Source organism: Camelina sativa, chromosome 10, assembly GCF_030686135.1.
Source record: "Camelina sativa cultivar CO46 ecotype springtype chromosome 10, ASM3068613v1".
Classification (NCBI taxonomy): Eukaryota; Viridiplantae; Streptophyta; class Magnoliopsida; order Brassicales; family Brassicaceae; genus Camelina; species Camelina sativa.
This window is the reverse complement of record NC_141889.1, coordinates 719,329-741,688: the sequence shown is the minus strand read 5'-3', so window position 1 is coordinate 741,688 and position 22,360 is coordinate 719,329. Positions and strand designations below refer to the sequence as shown.

At 31.5% G+C, this 22,360-nt stretch overlaps 3 protein-coding genes and 1 pseudogene across 4 annotated transcripts; 1 reads left to right on the top strand and 3 right to left on the bottom strand.

The window, feature by feature from the left end:
• Nucleotides 1-820: 820 nt before the first annotated feature.
• Nucleotides 821-3,785, bottom strand: LOC104716266 (uncharacterized). The gene is made up of 5 exons (XM_087468130.1): nucleotides 2,428-3,785; nucleotides 2,255-2,335; nucleotides 1,938-2,158; nucleotides 1,611-1,834; nucleotides 821-1,524 (listed from the first exon to the last, which is right to left on the bottom strand). Exons 1-5 carry the CDS (start codon nucleotides 3,293-3,295, stop codon nucleotides 921-923), a joined length of 1,998 nt encoding a protein of 665 aa, XP_087324256.1. The 5' UTR covers nucleotides 3,296-3,785; the 3' UTR covers nucleotides 821-920.
• Nucleotides 3,786-5,479: 1,694 nt separating this feature from the next.
• On the top strand, nucleotides 5,480-6,340 carry LOC104716265 (FCS-Like Zinc finger 7). The gene is made up of 2 exons (XM_010433658.3): nucleotides 5,480-5,895; nucleotides 6,095-6,340. The coding sequence occupies exons 1-2, from the start codon at nucleotides 5,591-5,593 to the stop codon at nucleotides 6,192-6,194; spliced, it is 405 nt and encodes a 134-aa protein (XP_010431960.1). The 5' UTR covers nucleotides 5,480-5,590; the 3' UTR covers nucleotides 6,195-6,340.
• An 8,180-nt stretch (nucleotides 6,341-14,520) lies between these two features.
• Nucleotides 14,521-17,206, bottom strand: LOC104716264 (inositol-3-phosphate synthase isozyme 1-like; annotated as a pseudogene). The gene is made up of 9 exons (XR_015567877.1): nucleotides 16,953-17,206; nucleotides 16,777-16,845; nucleotides 16,537-16,672; nucleotides 16,194-16,441; nucleotides 15,870-16,096; nucleotides 15,676-15,791; nucleotides 15,400-15,575; nucleotides 15,118-15,306; nucleotides 14,521-15,030 (listed from the first exon to the last, which is right to left on the bottom strand). The product of XR_015567877.1 is annotated as an inositol-3-phosphate synthase isozyme 1-like (transcript).
• Nucleotides 17,207-20,458: 3,252 nt separating this feature from the next.
• On the bottom strand, nucleotides 20,459-22,024 carry LOC104716263 (protein NEN4). The gene is made up of 5 exons (XM_010433656.3): nucleotides 21,551-22,024; nucleotides 21,182-21,228; nucleotides 21,031-21,094; nucleotides 20,784-20,915; nucleotides 20,459-20,706 (listed from the first exon to the last, which is right to left on the bottom strand). Exons 1-5 carry the CDS (start codon nucleotides 21,986-21,988, stop codon nucleotides 20,614-20,616), a joined length of 774 nt encoding a protein of 257 aa, XP_010431958.1. The 5' UTR covers nucleotides 21,989-22,024; the 3' UTR covers nucleotides 20,459-20,613.
• Nucleotides 22,025-22,360: the final 336 nt, after the last annotated feature.

Genomic DNA, 22,360 nt, shown 5'->3' with positions numbered 1-22,360 from the left:
TCGAATAAGTTGATCATTGGGCTTCGTAAGCCCAATAATAATATCCACCGAGAATTTGTCGGGTCAAACGCTAGGAACTCCACCCATCGGGTTAACGGATAAACGCGCGGATCTCAGTCATTTTGGATCGGATAATCGAATTTTTCGAAGATTTTGACAAAATTACCCTTTCCAATTTCAATAAACACTCTCCTTTATGCATAATTGAGTGGCAATCTGGAAAATTTTGGGCAATTTTCTATTTTGTACTTCTCTTTTATAATTATTGAGATATCGACAAAATGATGGTGATTTAGTGGTCACTTAACATACACGACACATTAAGTTTTATTTTCAATTAATAGAAGCTAGTTGACTTTAACAAATGTCAACTCTTCCTCCTTGGAGGTGAAGATAAGATCAAAATAAAGCTATAATATATTCCCTGACCGTGACCTAAATTTGTGACTACATTCTTTTCAAACAAAGATATTATGTGATCTAAACTAGACTTTTTCCAATTACTAAAACAAATTAGTGCATTTGAAAAATTTATAGTGACTAAATAAAGATGCACCCAAGGAAAATTGATCCATAAACTATTCATAAATCAAATAAAAAGTGGCAAGGATTTTCTGGAATGAAATAAAGAGAAGGAAAGGGACTAGGAGAAATTTCATGGCTATATTTTTTATCCTTAAAAACCTAAAAATAGGAAAACATGAAAATAAATTTTTGAGTTGTAATTTTTTAAAATAAAAAATTGAATGTTAAGATTACATAACAATGTGAAAATTAAATAAGTTGGATTTGTGAGGGAGGGGATTTTACATTTTTACTATTTGGAGTAAATAAGATATTATCGTACGTCGATTAGGAAAAAAATGACTAGAGAAAGTTTAAACATAATTACATTAATACCCCTCTTCGTTTAAACATAATTACATTAATACGCCCTCTTCTGAATTTTCAATGCCGTAAGCAACTCTAGCTGCTTCACATTTCACCTTTACATCTTCGTACATTTTCAAAGAAGCTTCCGTAAACTTTTTTAATCTCTCAAGAAGCTTTGTCAAACTGGAATGCACATTAGACAAATCTGAATCCAACACCGAACCACCACCTTTTTTTTCCTCCAACATCTCCATATCTAATGAGAACCCCTTGATTGAGCCGCTGAGTTCATCGGACGGCAAAGATTTGATCCCAGCCATCCAGTCTCGACACAGCACGAATATAGGTGGAGCCAGGACACGGCGTGGGGACCATGGTCTTCGGTTTCTTAAAGACCGTTCTTGAGGGAGCATGACACAGTTGTGAAGCCAACCGTTTAGAGCTTCCACATAAGAAACCATACTGTTTACCAAATATACAAAGCTTAGACCAAAACACTCTGTTTCTTCTATAAGTTCTGACAAAATCCGTCTCTTGAGCAAGTTCTCGGACACTGTTGTTTTGGAGGAGTTTCGACAATGGTAAGCCAGTGAAATGGTAATGTACTGTGAATGATGACATTCAAGCATCGCTTTCCACATTCTTATCAACCTAAAGAGAAGACAAAGACCAATCAACGAGAGTCTAAATCCAAAAGTTAAATAAGAGACATTTGGTTATTAGTTACTATACTATACCCTTGAAGAAACTCTAAGAGCTGTGGCTGGAGCTCCTCGTCTCTGATTCTCTCAATCCGCTTTGAAATCGAATCAACAGCCTGAATCGCAACTCTGATTCTTGAATGAAGATCTTTAGCAGCTGCTCTTGTTCTATCCATCGATTTAGCGCTGTGATCTTTTGCGAATTGGTTTCTTAACTGCTCGCATTTTCGATCATACTCTTTTCTAATCACCTCACTAGCCTGCAGTTGAAAACAAAAGTTAAAACAAATGAAATGTGAACTTCATTGAGCACAACACCAACGGTCAACGGACATAAGAGTCATGAACTCAGATATGTTTTACCTTGACTTCATCATATAGTTTTCTCTCCCACGCGTATAACCGATCAAGGGAAGAGGAGTGACTCCCTGAGATCATACAGAACTCTTCAATGAAATCACTTCCACTTTCATCATCATGATCTTCTTTTGATGTTTGGATCAACGGATGTCTAGAAGTAGAGGATCTTGAAGACAATGTTCTCTTCCACACAATGGCTTTACTAACTTGATGACTCAATGGCTCTACATTAAATAAAGCTTAATTTAGACACTCCAACAACTCATAAAAACAAAGAAAGAAGATAAATGATAAATCAAACCAAAAAAAAAAAAACAGACCTTGAGAAACTGGTGAAGAACTCTTCCCTCTACAACAAGCTCGCTTCAAAGCTGCAAGAAACGCTATTGAGTTCCCTTTTCCTGGTAAACAAAAACAAACACACTCACGAATCAAGCTTCAATTTTAGTTTTCAAATCAACACCCATTTACACAAAGCAAACAGAACTCAGACCTGTCATATCAGCAAATCTGACTCTGATTTTGTTAGCTTCAAGCATTCTTGAAACTTCTTTGCCAGATTCAGAAGCTCTAAAGAACTTATGCTCTATATCTTTCATGCTGGAGACAAAGTCTTTAGCTCTATGTGTGATAAACTCTGATGGATCTTCTCTTTCACCGTTTCCAGCTTCATCATCATCTTCACAGCTCTGTTTCCTCTGCTCTGCTTTAAAATTCGAGTCTTGCTGAGTGCCACATTTTGCTACATTCCCTTGACGAAACTTTCCTAATCCTACAACTGCTGCATCACAATCAATCTCGGTTTGTTCTACAAATCTCAAGTTATCAAAATCGTCACAAGTGTCAAAATAATCCCAAGAAGACGACTCCGGACGGCGAGGACGCGGCGGAGAAGGAGAAAACGCCGGCATTGTCTCCTCTAGATCGTCACCGTCGCTCAGAGGGTTGATCGTGAAAGTGACAGCAGAGTTAGCCATATCCATCTTCATGTAGCTTAGATTCACAAGGGGTTTAGGGTTAGGGTTTGGATTCGAGACATGACTCAGTGGCGAGTCGTCAGGGTAAGAGGAGTTATGAGAAGGGGATTTCTCATTCTCAGGCTCGGTGGCTGTTAACGACGGAGATGATTCATCAGCCGACTCCGCCTCAGCGTATTGACGGAGACAAGCTCCGATGTTCCGGAGTGAACGGATGTATGACACGTGTGCGGCTGCTAAAGCACATCTTGAATCCATAGCTTGTTTGACAAATCTCTTCCTTTCTTTACATAGCTGAAGCGGCTCATTCTTCTTCTTCTTCGTGTTCATCATCGATGTTTTCGAGTTCGAACATCCCATTTTCTCCAATATCGAATGACTCATTACTTCAAAAGCGACAAAACAAACAATAAAAATCGAAACTTTTGGATTTGTTTCTACCCTGAAATCTCTCTCACAGTGGTTACAAAACAGAACAAACTAAAAGAACCCATTTGAAAAGACAAAAAAAAGGATATTGATTTAGACGAAAGAAAAAAAAATGACAAATCTTGAGATTTTTTTTGTTTTTTTATCCTTTAATGGAGGGTTTGTGAGAATTAAGAAGAACAGAGTGAGCAGTAGCTTTCACCACGCGAAAAAGGAAAGGTGGTTGGGGGGAAGTGGGGAATCACTTATAAGGAAGAATCCAAAATTGCTTATTGAAGGAGAAAACCTGATAAAGGAGCTTCGTTCAGACAAATCTTATAAGAGGAAACAGAGAGGGAGATGGGTGTGAAGACATTTTTGTCTTTTTGGTTTGTATCGTTTTACGTGAAGACATTAAAATATTACTATTAGTCGTAAAGAAATTGCAGAGATTTTAGTTCATTCCAATACATATCAGAATCATTACTCCAAAAGCTGAGCTACAAAAAAAAGTTAAAGCAGTGAGAAAATTTTAGCCCAAATTTTTTCAGATTCTCTCTCTCTCTCTCTAGATACTACAAAATCTATTTTATTGAATATGAACATGAAAGCTACACACTTTGAATATTTTGGTTTTTTTATTTTATCATTTATTTAATTAACTTCGGTGATTGGATTAGGAGTTACTTACGAGAACGAGAGTTATATGAAGCTCGTTACTTTTATTTATTTATTTGGTTATACTAGTTGTGAATGGACCGAGCAGGGAAAGAGAATGAGGGAAAACCAAGTCAAAGCTAACGTATCTATTCCATAATCTTTTGCTTTTTTGTGATTTGATAATCGTTGAATCTTCCAAAGATTGATTTAATTCGGTCATAGACCAGTGGTGGATTGAGAAGACAAAAAGAAAAGAAACGCTTAGTTACTCGTTCGGTTTAAACCTATTTGGGCCACCTAAGGGAGGGAACGCTTTTGTATGGAGAATCGTGTATTTGTTTTTGGGTTTGAGCAAATTGTCCTCTCTTTTTTTTTTTTTTTTTTAATTTCGATGGTCTCCCTAACGGCTCCTTGAAACCTGGGCTTTTAGTCTCTGTGTATGAGTCGTGTAGAAACCAAATTGTCAACACACTCAAGCATATTAAAATTAGAAAGGATACAATTTCCTTATATTCTCTATTATAATATGACGAGGGACAAGAAAGAGTGGAGGTAACATTTCTTACTTCTTGGAAGTGAGATATGGGAGAAATTTGTTTCATATTGTAAGATGGTATGGAGAATAATATAGTATATAGTATTTTGATCCAATTATCTATCAAAAGTTCAAATTTTTAAAACTGTGAGCTATAGAAATAAGGTATGACGTGCTTTTTGGAGTCTCTAAATCCGTCCTTACATGAGAGGTTTTATATTGGAAGAGTACTCGAGAGGAACTTTGAAGAATAATTTAACAATTATTTACGGCGTGACCTTAATCATATGTGTTGAGTTTAATTACTGGTTACAAACTTACAACTATTCCCGTTTTCTAGGCCCAAAATCTAATCATGTCAATAACTAGTTACTGTCTCAAAGTTCTACTATAGATTTACAGTCCTACAACCCTACCAAAAAAAATGTAGTAATTGAAGCAATCTTGCAAGCCTTGACTTTTCGTACGTATAAAGACCCAACCACACCGAATCTGTTCATTAACATTATATAATCTCGACATTATTATTTTTGGGGGTAACTGCTCTAAATGATTTATATGGAAGGGATCATATGAACACTCAAAATTCAAAGAATTATATACTTTACAATAAAGATCGCATACCAACAAAACAAAAAAAAAATCGTTTTAATATACCAAATTTAGAGGATATCAATTTATAAAGGGAAATGTAAAACGTATAAAAATTTGAAAAAAAAAAAATTTATGGCTTCTTATCTTCTTTGTCGAAAATTAAATATAACTGGGAACGGAGGGATGTTTGGTGTCCACAGACCAAATATCTGAAATTATTGGCCTACCAATAAAGACCCTAAGGAATAAGTTGAATCTTTAATTAATCATTATCATATTAAGCATTAACTACGAGTAAATACGTAGGCATGAATTATAGTAATAATCAATACACCATATGATTGCGTGTATATTTAAACTGAGTGGCATGGTTACACACAATTCCCCTCTCCAAGCAACAATCTAAATTTATATAGAGAAAACAAAACTCTTTTTTTTTCTTTCTTTCTTTTTCTTGTTTTCTTTTTTAGAAACACAACAATATGTTGATAGGGAATCGTCCACGGCCTCAAATGCAGAGAGCCACAAGCATAACGAGGATCACCGTCGAGGTTGACGATGATCAGACCGCCGGTCAAGACTCTGACGTAGCTATGACGGTGGTAGACGGCGGAAACAATTACGACCAGCGATTCTTAGGGATTTTGTCGCCCGCAAATCACCGGAGGAACGAGAGCCAAGACGGTGGGAGATCATCACCGTCCTCCTTGTCGTCGTCGTCTTTTCTTGGAAACTGTGGCTTGTGCAAACGCCATTTAGCTCCCGATCGTGATATTTACATGTACAAGTATGTTTACATATTTATTATTTGCCTTTTTCCTTAGTTATTTTTCATTTTTAATCCTTTGACTACTAGGTATCGCGTACCACCAAATTATGAAAATTATTTATTTTATCTAATAGTACGAATCGTATATTTATTTATTTCTCCTTTTCTAATGCATCACGAAGTTATATTTATATATATATACGTAAATAAATTGTAGAGGGGACGCAGCGTTTTGTAGCGTAGAATGCAGAGAACAACAAATGGAGCACGACGAAGGCAAAACAAGAAACCGCGCCGTACGATCATCATCAAAATGAAAAATATGCATGGCTCAAGTTTGCTATTACTCTTAAATTTGTGTGTGTTATAACTTGAGATCGTTGTCTTTAATCATTAATTAGTCTCCATCTTATGTAAAATATAATTAATCCTCATTGAAATATAGTTTGCTATTACTCTTTCAGGTCCTGCATATTGTTTAAGTTCCACACTTCCTTGTCTCTTTTCTTTAAATCCGGGTTTATTTAGTTTTGAGGATATGCTATTTTATTACTATTTTTGAAACATGAACTATATAATTTAGCTAAAAGAACGAGTAATTTATACTAAAGCAGCAAACTTTACGAGCTAGTGAAGGTTGAAGTAAGCGCACCACGAACCTCGTTTTAATAATTACTTTATAAGCCAATAAATCTTAACATCATATGCAACTCACGGTAATTAAGAAATTAATTGATAAAAGTACTACTATAAATTATGTTATAAAAGCCACGTCCTTTGCCGTATTCTATAGCTAGTACTTGAATAGTGACAGTGTGAAAAATTCCAATGAGGCATTATGAACTTTCTTGTTATATATAATAGTTTTGTCAAGAAATAATTGGTAGACATTTCGACAAAAAGGTTTTAAATAATGGATTTTTAAAATGGAGGTCACTGTCTCGTGACGACGAAAGCGTCTGATGATTAATAGGTGTAGAGTAAACTAATGCGAACACTCGTCACACACCGATCAAAGCTTAGTGATGACCTAATATTAATAACCACTTGCTATTTTACTAATATACTTATAACAGAAGAAATTCAAAAGATGTAATAACAAATATTTATACATACTGAAAAGTTTAAGCATGTCGTATAAAAGTTTATAAATGCATGAATGCTGTAGAAACCATATGCATCTATATAATATCTATATGGAATATATAGTACATGCATGTCGCAAAATTAAGTAAAAGTTTTAAAATTTATTATTTTCATATATTATATCTAAACCTGATATTTGGATTTTTGAAAAATTTGGAAACAGAAAATTCTTTCGAAACGATACTTAAATTAAAACAAAGCGCACTGTATGTCATGATGCTCAATAATTGAAAGATTCTCTGTATATTAATGGTTTATGGAAAAGAACCAGTAGATAGGATTAGGTTTATAATTAGTCTATGGATTATTTATATAATTAGTTTTTTTCTTCACAAGCTAGTCTTCTGAACTCCAAACTTCAAGGCTTAGTTGTTGGAGTTTCCGGAGTCATCATATTTTGTCTTTATTACTAATTAAATTATAGATTAGATTTATTTGGTATCAGGGTATAATCTTTATTCTTTAATCAAAGTAGTCTTCCCATATAATCAATAATTGATTTCATTAATAATAATAAAAAACTCATTGAGGTCACTGATGATGCTATGGTAATAGTACTATAAACTATTTTCAAGGGTTTCTGAATCAAAGAACCGGTCCATATTTTGTTATTTATTCCTCCAAATTTAAATTGTTACACAACTTTAAAAATAGAATTATTATGAAAACGAAAATGAGGTTTTAAAATCTGTGCTTGCTATATATATCTTCTACTAAAACTGACTAGATCGAATCTTTTCAACTACGAATGAACTCGTGGTAGTGAATATCTCAAAATATCAATGCTGGTTTATTACACAAATACGGAGCTATATACTACGGTGAGAATAATTAATGGTCCAAAACCATTTCAAAATAAGATGACCGTTAGCAGTAAAATAGTAAAATACTAAAAGTAACCGTTGTAATAAAAAAGGGGAAAAAAAAGCAAATAATTTCCTTTTTCCGTTGCTTATAAAATAAGAATTCTCATATTCTCTCTTCAAACCAAACCTTTTTTTTTACTCTTCTTCTTCTTCGAGAAACGAGAGAACGAAATCACAAAATCTAATCGTTTTCATCTCTATTTTTTTGTCTCACTCTTCTTTCGAAACGACAATTAGGTTTACTAGCATATACGTTTCGTGGTTGAATGAATGATCTCCGCAACTGCAACAACCAGTTTCTCACCCGTAAGCAGTTTTCCGTGACCTCCTCTGTCTTAGCCAATCGGGAATGATGTAGTGAGAAGAATATCAGGGTGTTTCGACGATCGATCGATCATATCAGTTCAGGTCCGTATAGCTTGCCTGAGACTGAGAGTGGGAGTGCTTCGCCGCCAATTCACAAAGGTAGGGGTTGTTCCTTTCTTTATTTTTTTATTAAAATATTAAATAATAATGTTTTTTTTTTAGTTTCTTCATCAATTTTTCCTTTTTCCAGAAATTAAATCGAGCGTCGTCGTTTGTTCTAACTTCTAACCGGTGGATATCATGAGGGAGCTACGGAATGTTGCGTTGGGTCCATAGTGTGGACATCATAGTGTGGTGTGGTCTCTCTCTCTCTCTTTCTCTTTGCTACCCAACTTCAACCAGGTATTCTTTTGTTTCCTTATTTTTTTTCGTTTCCAAAAATAATTAAAAAATAAATTAATAATAATAATTTTAATTGACAAAAACAATATTAAATATTTTTAAAAGTTAGATAAGTGTTAAATTTAATAAAGTTGAGAACAAATAGAGCTTAGGCATCCAGTCCTAAAGAATTTTCCTTTGGTTTGTCACTTTAGTGTTATAAGTTCAACATGTTTTCACGTTATAACTTTAACATTTACATTAACTTTTTCCCAAAATACATTTTTAATAAACCTAAAATCATTTTAATTCACAAATATTTAAAAAATGTAAATGGTTTTCTTTATAAAAATTAGTTTAATTGTTAAATTTAATCATGTTGAGAACAAACCGAACTTAGGCATCCAGTCCTAAGGAATTTTCCTTTGGTCCGTCAGTTTGGTGTTATAAGTTCAACATGTTTGACGTAATATAGATTTAACATTTACACTAATTTTTAAAAATATATTTTTCTTTTTCTAAAATACTTTTTTAATAAACCTAAAATCATTTTAATTCACAAATATTTAAAAAAATGGAAATGGTTTTCTATTTAAAAACTAGTTTAAGTTATTTAATCACGTTGAGAAAAAATCGAGCTTAGGCATCCAGTCCTAAGAAATTTTCTTCTGGTCCGTCAGTTTAGTGTTATAATTAAGTTCAACATGTTTTCACGTTATAAGTTTAACACTTACGTTAACTTTTTTCCAAAATACATTTTTAATAAACCTAAAATTATTTTAATTCACAAATATTTAAAAAATGTAAATGGTTTTCTTTTTAAAAATTAGTTTAATTGTTAAATTTAATCACGTTGAGAACAAACCAAGCTTAGGCATCCAGTCCTAAGGAATTTTTCTTTGGTCCGTCAGTTTGGTGTTATAAGTTCAACATGTTTGACGTAATATAGATTTAACATTTACACTAATTTTTAAAAAGAAATTTTCATTTTCTAAAATACTTTTTTAATAAACCTAAAATCATTTTAATTCACAAATATTTAAAAAAATGGAAATGGTTTTCTGTTTAAAAACTAGTTTAAGTTATTTAATCACGTTGAGAAAAAATCGAGCTTAGGCATCTAGTCCTAAGAAAATTTCTTCTGGTCCGTCAGTTTAGTGTTATAATAAAGTTCAACATGTTTTCACGTTATAAGTTTAACACTTACGTTAACTTTTTTCCAAAATACATTTTTAATAAACCTAAAATTATTTTAATTCACAAATATTTAAAAAATGTAAATGGTTTTCTTTTTAAAAATTAGTTTAATTGTTAAATTTAATCACGTTGAGAACAAACCGAGCTTAGGCATCCAGTCCTAAGGAATTTTTCTTTGGTCCGTCAGTTTGGTGTTATAAGTTCAACATGTTTTTACGTAATATAGATTTAACATTTACACTAATTTTTAAAAATAAATTTTCATTTTCTAAAATACTTTTTTAATAAACCTAAAATCATTTTAATTCACAAATATTTAAAAAAATGGAAATGGTTTTCTGTTTAAAAACTAGTTTAAGTTATTTAATCACGTTAAGAAAAAATCGAGCTTAGGCATCCAGTCCTAAGAAATTTTCTTCTGGTCCGTCAGTTTAGTGTTATAATTAAGTTCAACATGTTTTCACGTTATAAGTTTAACACTTACGTTAACTTTTTTCCAAAATACATTTTTAATAAACCTAAAATTATTTTAATTCACAAATATTTAAAAAATGTAAATGATTTTCTTTTTAAAAATTAGTTTAAGTGTTAAATTTAATCACGTTAAGAACAAACCGAGCTTAGGCATCCAGTCCTAAGGAATTTTTCTTTGGTCCGTCAGTTTGGTGTTATAAGTTCAACATGTTTTTACGTAATATAGATTTAACATTTACACTAATTTTTAAAAAGAAATTTTCATTTTCTAAAATACTTTTTAATAAACCTAAAATCATTTTAATTCACAAATATTTAAAAAAATGGAAATGGTTTTCTATTTAAAAACTAGTTTAAGTTATTTAATCACGTTGAGAAAAAATCGAGCTTAGGCATCCAGTTCTAAGAAATTTTCTTCTGGTCCGTCAGTTATAATTAAGTTCAACATGTTTTCACGTTATAAGTTTAACACTTACGTTAACTTTTTTCCAAAATACATTTTTAATAAACCTAAAATTATTTTAATTCACAAATATTTAAAAAATGTAAATGGTTTTCTTTTTAAAAATTAGTTTAATTGTTAAATTTAATCACGTTGAGAACAAACCGAGCTTAGGCATCCAGTCCTAAGGAATTTTTCTTTGGTCCGTCAGTTTGGTGTTATAAGTTCAACATGTTTTTACGTAATATAGATTTAACATTTACACTAATTTTTAAAAAGAAATTTTCATTTTCTAAAATACTTTTTTAATAAACCTAAAATCATTTTAATTCACAAATATTTAAAAAAATGGAAATGGTTTTCTGTTTAAAAACTAGTTTAAATTATTTAATCACGTTGAGAAAAAATCGAGCTTAGGCATCTAGTCCTAAGAAATTTTCTTCTGGTCCGTCAGTTTAGTGTTATAATTAAGTTCAACATGTTTTCACGTTATAAGTTTAACACTTACGTTAACTTTTTTCCAAAATACATTTTTAATAAACCTAAAATTAGTTTAATTCACAAATATTTAAAAAATGTAAATGATTTTCTTTTTAAAAATTAGTTTAAGTGTTAAATTTAATCACGTTAAGAACAAACCGAGCTTAGGCATCTAGTCCTAAGGAATTTTTCTTTGGTCCGTCAGTTTGGTGTTATAAGTTCAACATGTTTTTACGTAATATAGATTTAACATTTACACTAATTTTTAAAAAGAAATTTTCATTTTCTAAAATACTTTTTTAATAAACCTAAAATCATTTTAATTCACAAATATTTAAAAAATTTGAAATGGTTTTCTGTTTAAAAACTAGTTTAAGTTATTTAATCACGTTGAGAAAAAATCGAGCTTAGGCATCTAGTCCTAAGAAATTTTCTTCTGGTCCGTCAGTTTAGTGTTATAATTAAGTTCAACATGTTTTCACGTTATAAGTTTAACACTTACGTTAACTTTTTTCCAAAATACATTTTTAATAAACCTAAAATTATTTTAATTCACAAATATTTAAAAAATGTAAATGATTTTCTTTTTAAAAATTAGTTTAAGTGTTAAATTTAATCACGTTAAGAACAAACCGAGCTTAGGCATCCAGTCCTAAGGAATTTTTCTTTGGTCCGTCAGTTTGGTGTTATAAGTTCAACATGTTTTTACGTAATATAGATTTAACATTTACACTAATTTTTAAAAAGAAATTTTCATTTTCTAAAATACCTTTTTAATAAACCTAAAATCATTTTAATTCACAAATATTTAAAAAATGTAAATGGTTTTCTGTTTAAAAACTAGTTTAAGTTATTTAATCACGTTGAGAAAAAATCGAGCTTAGGCATCCAGTCCTAAAGAATTTTCCTTTGATCCGTTAGTTTGGTGTTATAATTAAGTTCAACATGTTTTCACGTTATAAGTTTAACACTTACGTTAACTTTTTTCCAAAATACATTTTTAATAAACCTAAAATTATTTTAATTCACAAATATTTAAAAAATGTAAATGATTTTCTTTTTAAAACTTAGTTTAATTGTTAAATTTAATCACGTTGAGAACAAACCGAGCTTAGGCATCCAGTCCTAAGGAATTTTTCTTTGGTCCGTCAGTTTGATGTTATAAGTTCAACATGTTTTTACGTAATATAGATTTAACATTTACACTAATTTTTAAAAATAAATTTTCATTTTCTAAAATACTTTTTTAATAAACCTAAAATCATTTTAATTCACAAATATTTAAAAAAATGGAAATGGTTTTCTGTTTAAAAACTAGTTTAAGTTATTTAATCACGTTGAGAAAAAATCGAGCTTAGGCATCTAGTCCTAAGAAATTTTCTTCTGGTCCGTCAGTTTAGTGTTATAATTAAGTTCAACATGTTTTCACGTTATAAGTTTAACACTTACGTTAACTTTTTTCCAAAATACATTTTTAATAAACCTAAAATTATTTTAATTCACAAATATTTAAAAAATGTAAATGGTTTTCTTTTTAAAAATTAGTTTAATTGTTAAATTTAATCACGTTGAGAACAAACCGAGCTTAGGCATCCAGTCCTAAGGAATTTTTCTTTGGTCCGTCAGTTTGGTGTTATAAGTTCAACATGTTTTTACGTAATATAGATTTAACATTTACACTAATTTTTAAAAATAAATTTTCATTTTCTAAAATACTTTTTTAATAAACCTAAAATCATTTTAATTCACAAATATTTAAAAAATTTGAAATGGTTTTCTGTTTAAAAACTAGTTTAAGTTATTTAATCACGTTGAGAAAAAATCGAGCTTAGGCATCTAGTCCTAAGAAATTTTCTTCTGGTCCGTCAGTTTAGTGTTATAATTAAGTTCAACATGTTTTCACGTTATAAGTTTAACACTTACGTTAACTTTTTTCCAAAATACATTTTTAATAAACCTAAAATTATTTTAATTCACAAATATTTAAAAAATGTAAATGATTTTCTTTTTAAAAATTAGTTTAAGTGTTAAATTTAATCACGTTAAGAACAAACCGAGCTTAGGCATCCAGTCCTAAGGAATTTTTCTTTGGTCCGTCAGTTTGGTGTTATAAGTTCAACATGTTTTTACGTAATATAGATTTAACATTTACACTAATTTTTAAAAAGAAATTTTCATTTTCTAAAATACCTTTTTAATAAACCTAAAATCATTTTAATTCACAAATATTTAAAAAATGTAAATGGTTTTCTGTTTAAAAACTAGTTTAAGTTATTTAATCACGTTGAGAAAAAATCGAGCTTAGGCATCCAGTCCTAAAGAATTTTCCTTTGATCCGTTAGTTTGGTGTTATAAGTTATATAAAAAATGTAAATGGTTTTTAAAAAAAAAATTAGTTTAAGTGTTAGATTTAATCACGTTGAATGAACAGAGTTTAGGCATCCAGTCCTTCTGGTCCATCAGTTTGGTGTTATAAGTGCAACATGTTTTCACGTAATGTAGATTTAAAACATTTACACTAATTTTTAAAAAGAGAGTGTTTTTAATAAGCCTAAAATCATGTTATCATTTAATTTCAATTTTATATAAACTTATTCTTTTTTTTTAAATTAGTCTAAGTGTTAAAAATTTAAACATGTTGAGAACAAACTGAACTTATGCATCCAGTCCTAAGTTTTTTTTTGGTACGTCAGTTTAGTGTTTATAAGTTCAACAAACATGTTTTTCAACGTACTTTTTTCTTAAACATGTTTTCAAGTAATACAGATTTAAACACTTACACTATTTTTTTGTAAAAAACACCAAGAACAAATTTTAAAAACACTTACAAAAATGTTTTTTTTTGTTAAAAAATTTATGAAGTAATAAAAACTCTATGTATAAAATATATTGTCTGATTAATACAAGAAATTAGTAATTATATATAATTTTATCAATATATAATTTATGTACATGTAAAAAAAATATTCTTGGTGTTTTTTTTGGTCAACTGGTATTTTTTCTTATTTACATTAATTTTTGTTAGAACTTACTTTTCAAAAAAACATAAACTGGTATTTTTATTTACAATATTGTAATATATTCCTGTCAGGAAAAAAATATTGTACTACATATTGTAATTATTTTAGATTTATACTTTTTAATACCTCTATAATTTACTAGTTTATTACGGTTATGATATTATAAATTTATAAAAAAAAATACTGTGTAATTAAACATTTAAACTTAAAGAGTTGTTTAAAATGTAAACAGTAAAAAAGAGATCGTCAGTCGGACCATTGTTTCAGTATCTTTCAGATAACATTAAAAAAAAAAAAAATCATACACATACTCTCTCGTAGATCATCATTATTGGACCGAAACCATGATTAAATATCTCAATATATAAAAGCTGGTTACACACTAACACACATACGAAACCGAATCATAAGCGATACTGAAATTATGGTCCAACCTAGAAGAAACACTTGTGAAATATACCAACCCATCCGGATTACTACAAATACAAGTTACTTCACACCCTACAGAGATCAAATCAGATACACATGCTTTCATAAATTTTAAACATAAAATAAAACACAATACAAAGACCCAAATTAATAACTTAAATTATGGGCTATTTAAGGGGAGGGGGTCTTAATCCCTTCTTCTTCTTCTTCTTCTTCTTCTTCTTCTTCTTCACTTGTATTCCAAGATCATGTTATTCTCCGGGGCCAGTCCAACGCACGCCCTAAGAATGTTCTCCAGCATAGCCCGCTGCTTCGACAGCGCGTTAACCACCGGCGTTCCCGACGGCACAAGCGGTGCCTTGGTGAGGTAGCTGAGTATGGTGGCAACAGGATGGAAAGAATGAAACTTCCCCTGCCAGCAGACCAATCAAAACATCAAATTAAATCCTGCTTAACAACAATTGAAAACCGTACGTAAATGTATTGTTAATTCACAAACCTCTTCCTCGGATTTGAACTGGATCCTGGTGCTGAGCTCCGCAAGGAGAACAAGATCCAAGATGATTGGAGCAGCTAAGAGAGAGTCCTCACAGGTATTGTGCATCACGATTGTGTTCTTCCCTCCCATGAAAATCTCTGATGTATACTCGTCCATCGCTCGCTTACTATCAGCAACATACGGTACATACTGCAAAACAAAAGACACAAATAGGATCAATGGGTATTGGAAGATCTCGTAACGGAAACAGGTTTTGATTGTCTCTATGGTTTCTAGCTATACCTTGATGACCACAACATGGTCCGGGTTTCCCCAGGCTCAAAGAGGATACCGTTGCTAGCAACCATATCGTCCACGACATTGCTTTTGGAGATCTCCTTAGATCGGAATGTTTGTGGAGCTGAGAGGTTCATCCCATCGTTGTTCCCCAAGTGATTGTAGCTCACAATTGAAGTAGGCTGTAAAACAAAACGAAAAACACAACCAATGAAACAAGAGTCTTTTGAGAAATTTTTTCACTACCAAGACAGAGTAACTTGATATACAAGTTAAACAAACCTTGATTCCTGCACCAACGAGGAAATCAACCAAGACAGATTTCATCTTGGTTTGACCACTCTTGAAATCATCTCCACCGATCAAAACATTGTTTTTGATCGCCAAGTCAATAAGACCTACAACAAAGTCAAAAAACAGTCATGATTCCCAATTTTTGATTGATCGATGAATGAAAACTTCCAAGTATATGAAACCTGGAACAAAGGTGTTCTGAGGGCTTCCATTGATGAACGGGATGCCTTCAAGAACACAAGCAATAGCATAAAGCGTTGAAGGAGAGATCTCGGCTTCATCCCTCTCCACAGACTGCATGAGATTCTCCATTGTGTCGTTTAACCCAACGACCACATTGCTGTAACGCTCTGTGTTAGCTGTCCAGAGAACCACAACCCTATCCACCTTATTCTTCTCCTTAAACTCCCTAAAGATCAAAAACATCACAAGAATAAAAATCAAGAAACAGAGGAGATTTGATTCAACAAGCAAGAAAAACTCTGTTTTAAATACACTATTATTACCTCATGTCCTTGATGATGTGGTCGATTTGTTCCTTCTTGGTACCTTTGATCACGTGGTTAGCACGTGAGCCTTGATTGGCAGCAATGAAATCAGGATCGAAGATCCCAGGGAGTGGCACAATGTTCTCCATGTAAGGCCTAAGCTGTTTCTGCAAGTCGATATCAAGAACCTTGGCTCTAGCCATGGCATCTGCTAAGTTCATATCACTTATGTCCCATCCTCCAAACACAACATCATCCGGATTCACCTTTTTTTATAAAAACAAACCCCAGATTAAAAAACACACAATAACAGAAACCATCTCAGGATTAAGGAGGTAACATGTATGTTTTAAAAACGGACCATAGGAAGAAGACTCTTGAAAGGAGCATAGATCTCTTCACCGTTAAAGGATCCAACACGAATGGATGATGCTTGAGTTAGTGAGCCAAAGTAATTCGCTTGTTGCACTTTGTCCTTCGTAGCCCACGAGATTCCTCTGTTTATTTAAAACCAATTATATTTTCCGACAAGAAAAAACAAAATCAAATATATAAATCGTTACAAGGATTCTATCCAAAAAAAGAAAGAAAAAAGACTCACTCTTTGTTGGCAATAACACCAGCGGTGAGAGTTGATCCATTGTTTCCTCCCAAACCCACAAGCATAACCCTTTAACGAAAAAGAAATCAAAATTGAACGACGGAGAAATCAAGGAATATATAAAAGATCGAAACTTTGGTAAAAAGTAAAAGAAAGAGAGTTACGTAATTAATTACCCTAATTTGGGGACACGAGTATCGGTAATGAAATCGTATTTGACAGTCTTTGGCTTGACAATCCATTGGAAAGTGCCATTGACGTTCTCATGCACAACCTCGGTCGTCTCGTAATCGTACACAGAGTGAATCTCATTTTCAGTGTACTTCACGTTCGGGCTCTCAACCTTAAAGCTCTCAATGAACATTTTCGAAATAAAAAATTTTGCTTCTTTATTTTGTAATATCGCTTTGTTTTAGTGCTTCACTAATCAGCGGAAGATGTGGGAGTTTATATAGACGAGACAGTGAGGGAGATAGAGACACGTGTCGTCATATCAGTGGTTAGTGGTCCCTATTTGCCCAATGCATGTGAGCTAGGGGTGTCAAAATGGGTAGAAACCCATGGGTTTACCCTATTTGTCTATTATTTTAACGGGTATGGGTTAAGTTTTTATACCCATATAAATAAATAGGTATTGATGGGTTCGTCCAATAGGTTTGTGGGTTTAACGGGGTAATCCCATTAGGGTTATGGGTTGCTCATGGGTTAATCAGAAAAAACAAAATTAATATATATATATATATAATATAATATGTATATATTAATATGTAAAATATCTTCTTTTTGCAACTAATATGTGGATATTAATATGTAGAATCTGATTGGATCATCTAAAGAGGATTCAAGTGTTTTTTTAATTTTAAATTAAGGATGGTTTTTATTTTAAATTAAAAATGACTTATTATTTTGGTCTTATGGATTTTTGGCTTTCGAATTTTAAGATGCTTTTTCTATTTTAATATCTATATATTATTTTCTTAAGCTTGAAAACTTTGGTTGGTTCTATAATTCTATTTTATATAATATGTTATGGATTTAATATTAATTATTTTATTTTATTTTCTTTATATATGGGTAACCCATATTACCCATTTAGCCATTGGGTTTTCTATTATTGGGTTTGGATATATAAATTCAACTCATTATAATAAATAGGTCGGATTGAACCCGCCCACGAAAACCTCCAACCTATATGGATATGGGTCGGATTACTCATTTTGACACCCCTAATGTGAGCTCGTGATTCTTCTGGTTTCAAAGTGAGCCACACGTGAGAGGCGAGGAGGAGAAAAAAATGACACGTCAGAAACCTGGTCCATACACGTGGCGTCATTTTTGCTGATGATGGTTTTCAAAGTACTCGAACAACCGTTAGTTACTTCTGTTTACTCTCTCAGTTTCGTCAAGCGATGGGACCATTAGGTCCTTTACAGTTAGTGCGCTTCGTCAGTTACGGAGGCCAGAGAGTGAACAACACGAACCACTATTTTAGCTGTCACGAGGTCAGTGTAGGAATCACGTGCAGTGATGGGCGCGTGAGATTGTTAACATCGTAGTTAACGTTCGTTCGGAACAACAAAAAGAGTAGGACCGTTAAAAGACTTTTTTGTCGCCGTTAAAGTGGGTTCCAACTTCCAATGGAATCTTTTGTTGACTGGGGTTTGACACGTGAATTTTACTTCATCACCACCCTCCTTAGTAAATTAGAGACGTTTTTATTTTTTATTTTGAATGGAATTATTAGAGACGTTTTTATGTTTATTAATTTGGCATTATGCATAACATGATTAATGTAGTCAAAATGCCGATGATTTCAAGGTTAATTAGTCTAAAAACATTGATTATATAGTACTATAAAATTACTTTCACACTTTCTACTAGTTTGGTTTGACTGTTCACGTGTCTTTCATGTCCTCAAGTCACCAAATCATTTCAGTTCACTTAAATAAGATATTAGTAAACAACTTTGCAGAATAACGCCTGATAAATATAACTAGGCAACAGAAGAAGCAGAGGATTGACTAACAACGTGAGTGTGTGAGCGATATCATTCGAAACGAGATGTAAACTATCATTAAATTTCAATTTACGGATTTTCGCAAAAATATTTGATTAATCGTTGTTAAATATACATGACATGCCTCTAATATGTAATGTGATTTGCTCTTGTATTTTTTACATTTCTATTTGGCTCTCCTATCACATATGCTGATTTTTTGAAACAACTACGTAAAGATATAAAAGCTCTATTTTACAAAAAAAAAAAAAAACAAAAGATATAAAAGCTCTAGTCGACATAAGAAGATTCTCAAAAACTGAATCCAAAAACTAGTTTCAATTTATGGAGTATGAAAAAAAGATATAGAAAAAGGTTCTTGGACATATATATCTTGGAATGGCTTTGAAAAAGTTTGATAGGCATGGTTGTGGCCATACGTACGTTTGTAGATTGATAATTTGTTTCCCTTTGTGAACTCTTTGGTTATATTCCTCCACGCCACATACTTCTCTTCATTTCACTTTCAATTTTTTTTTTCACCCTTTTTATCATTTGTGGTATACATGATGTTGATGTCTAGGATGTTTCTCGTACGCTTAATTATGTCCAACTATTTCATGAAACAAAGCTTATCCTAAATTAATTCTCAATCAAAGAAATGTAAATTTTAGAAAAAAAAACCGTAGGGACAATATAAAACAGACATATCTATCGGTTATTATTTTTTTCTTTTTCAAATTCAACTGTGTGAACCAAATACAAAATTTAGTTACAATTATATACTATTAATTTTGTAACTAATAACATAGACATATTTCATTTTGTTTCATTACTAACAACGGATAAATTATTTCCAATTTAAGCGGAGTAAAAATTGAAATTTAAGTTTTGATCAGGAGTTTATATAAAACTATATTCACAAACAAATAAAAATAATTTCATATTGGGCAAATTTTCAAGCTGAATCAATTTTAAGTTATGATAAAGATCTTATCCAAACATTAAATCCTTAAAAATGATTAAATACGACAAAGATAATTAAACCTATCACGATAAAATCAATCATAGATAATACGAGAAAAAAAATAAACATATTCAGCTGTTACTACGAATATATTTCTAGTTTTTCTATATGTGATCTGTTTTGGTATTTAGTATATTTAAATATAACAACAATAATAAATAATTTAATTGCAATCATGTGCATTTTTATGTTCTTATCGACATAGATATAATTTATTTTGTATTCATGTTGATAACGGATAAACGGTTCCAATTTAAACGGAGCAAAGATTAAAATTAAATTTTAATCATGAGCTTATCCAAAGTTAAAGTTGGACAAATATTCACGTTGACATATTAATTTTAAATTACGATAAAATGCCAATCCAATATTTAAATTTTAAACAAATGATTACATACGACAAAATGTTTAAAAACATATTATCTTAAAATATAGAGAAATTGTAGATAATACGACAAAATATAAACATATCTAACAGTTATTATAGTTTTATTTTTATTTGTATTCTTATGATGTGGTATATATTATATTTAGTTATTACAATTGTATTAGAATATATAATTTAAATGCAACTCTGTATACCTTTTTTTGCTTCTAATAACATGAAGATATTTATCCAATTCATATAGTACTAACTAAATAATAATACCAATATTATGTACTCCAGAAAATTTCAGGTAAAAATTAAATATATGTTGTCAGTAATTACAAATATAATTAATTTTCTATTGAATCTTTGGTAATATAGTCAATATGAAGGTATACATTTGTGCAATATATACATAAAAAAAAAGATTTAGGAGGGACGCAGTAATCATCTAAGCAAAGAATGAGAATGATTGATCAAGCTTTGGAGAGTTTGATTGCCTTGAGCTTTGCTTAACAGATTCTTCACATTTTGTGTCATCTGTATTAATTCAAACAAGAACATTTAAATTCGATATATATTTTTAACTTTTTAAAAGAGAAAAAACATTATTATACCTTCACGAGACTACTACTACCCTTAGAGTAAGGCATTGCCCTTTGGGCTATTTGGTAATTACTTCGACTTCTTGTCATGATCTTTGAAGAACTTTGCCATTTTCCTTCCAACTGATTGGGAAGTGTAGATTCCTGTACATTTATGGGATATATATACACATATATATATGTAAATGAGTTAATTTATATCTTTATATTTACGAAATAAAGATATTTAAGAAGAACAAAAAATGAGGATACGACATACCAAGAAAAGCACAGTTGCACAGTGCTTGAGGACCTCTAGATTCATTCGAACATCATCAAGACTTCTGCAATTATTGACATATGTGTGTGTTATTTTTTATCTTTAAGAAAAATGTAATATCAATAACACAAACACAATTATGATTAGGTACCTGTGCTTTTGCACTCCAAGACCAAAATAGGCAGCCAAACTTGCCATCTACAACAAAAATTTGTTTACTACGTACACTTTTAAATTTCACAAAGACCTTTTCCATTTGCTATTTTATAAAGACTGATTTGTTATGAAATTTTATGCAAGTTTTTAATCTTTTATTGAGGTTTTTTTTTTCAAAATTTGAAATTGTAGACAAAAAGATGCATGATTGGAAAACCAAAAAAAAAAGATGTATATACTGATTAATGAATTTTGTAATCGAAAGAGATGTAGATTCACTTTCTATTTTGATATAGAACCTTAGATCTCTAAATCAATTTCTAAACATGCCATATTATTTACAAAGAATCTTGGATAACGGTACCTTCATGTTACCAGCTCTTTTGCCAAACTTGTCACTTAATAACCCCAACGAATCAATGATCCCTGAGGGTTCAGGCGCAGCTTTACCGATCTCAGCGTAAGCTTCTTTGATCCTAACGCAATCGAATCTTCTGATGTTATGACCTGCCCAAATCCGGCCGTTTAACAAACCATAGATCTTCTCAGCCACATCTTCAAAACTTGGTGCATTCGTAACCTTAGCCCTCGTGATACCATCTGACCTAGACGACCTTATTGAGACCACAGACAAGTCTTTAGGTTGTACAAGCGTTGTGAAGCTCTCCAACTCCTCGAGTTTCCTTGGACATACGATGATCGCACCGAACTCTAGGATGTGGAAATGTTGTCCCACTTTGTTTGGTACCGTTGTTTCTAGATCGAAGAAGACGATTTCGTTGGGAAATGTTTGGACCTCCATAGCAGGTTTTGGTTTATGTTCGATTTGTAAATCCTATTAGTGGGTATGTGTATATATTGTGGATTTGGGGTTTGAGTTTACGTATGATACAAGTTAAGCGTAGGTTTGTGTTGGAGGGTTACTATGGGGATTATTTAGCTTCGTGGAGAAAATTTTGCTCTGTAGGGTAAGTAAGAATCTTTACTTTTTCCTTTATCCAAACCAATAAAAAAGGAGTTGTTATATGAAAGAGTTCGTTGGTAGATTCATATTGTAAGAGAATTGATTCCTTTGATATTGTTAATTTGTGATGAAGATACATATACAATGTCCCCACCCCCATAGATCATATTCGAAGTATTGATCCAGTCCTGACATGATCTCTGAACTAGA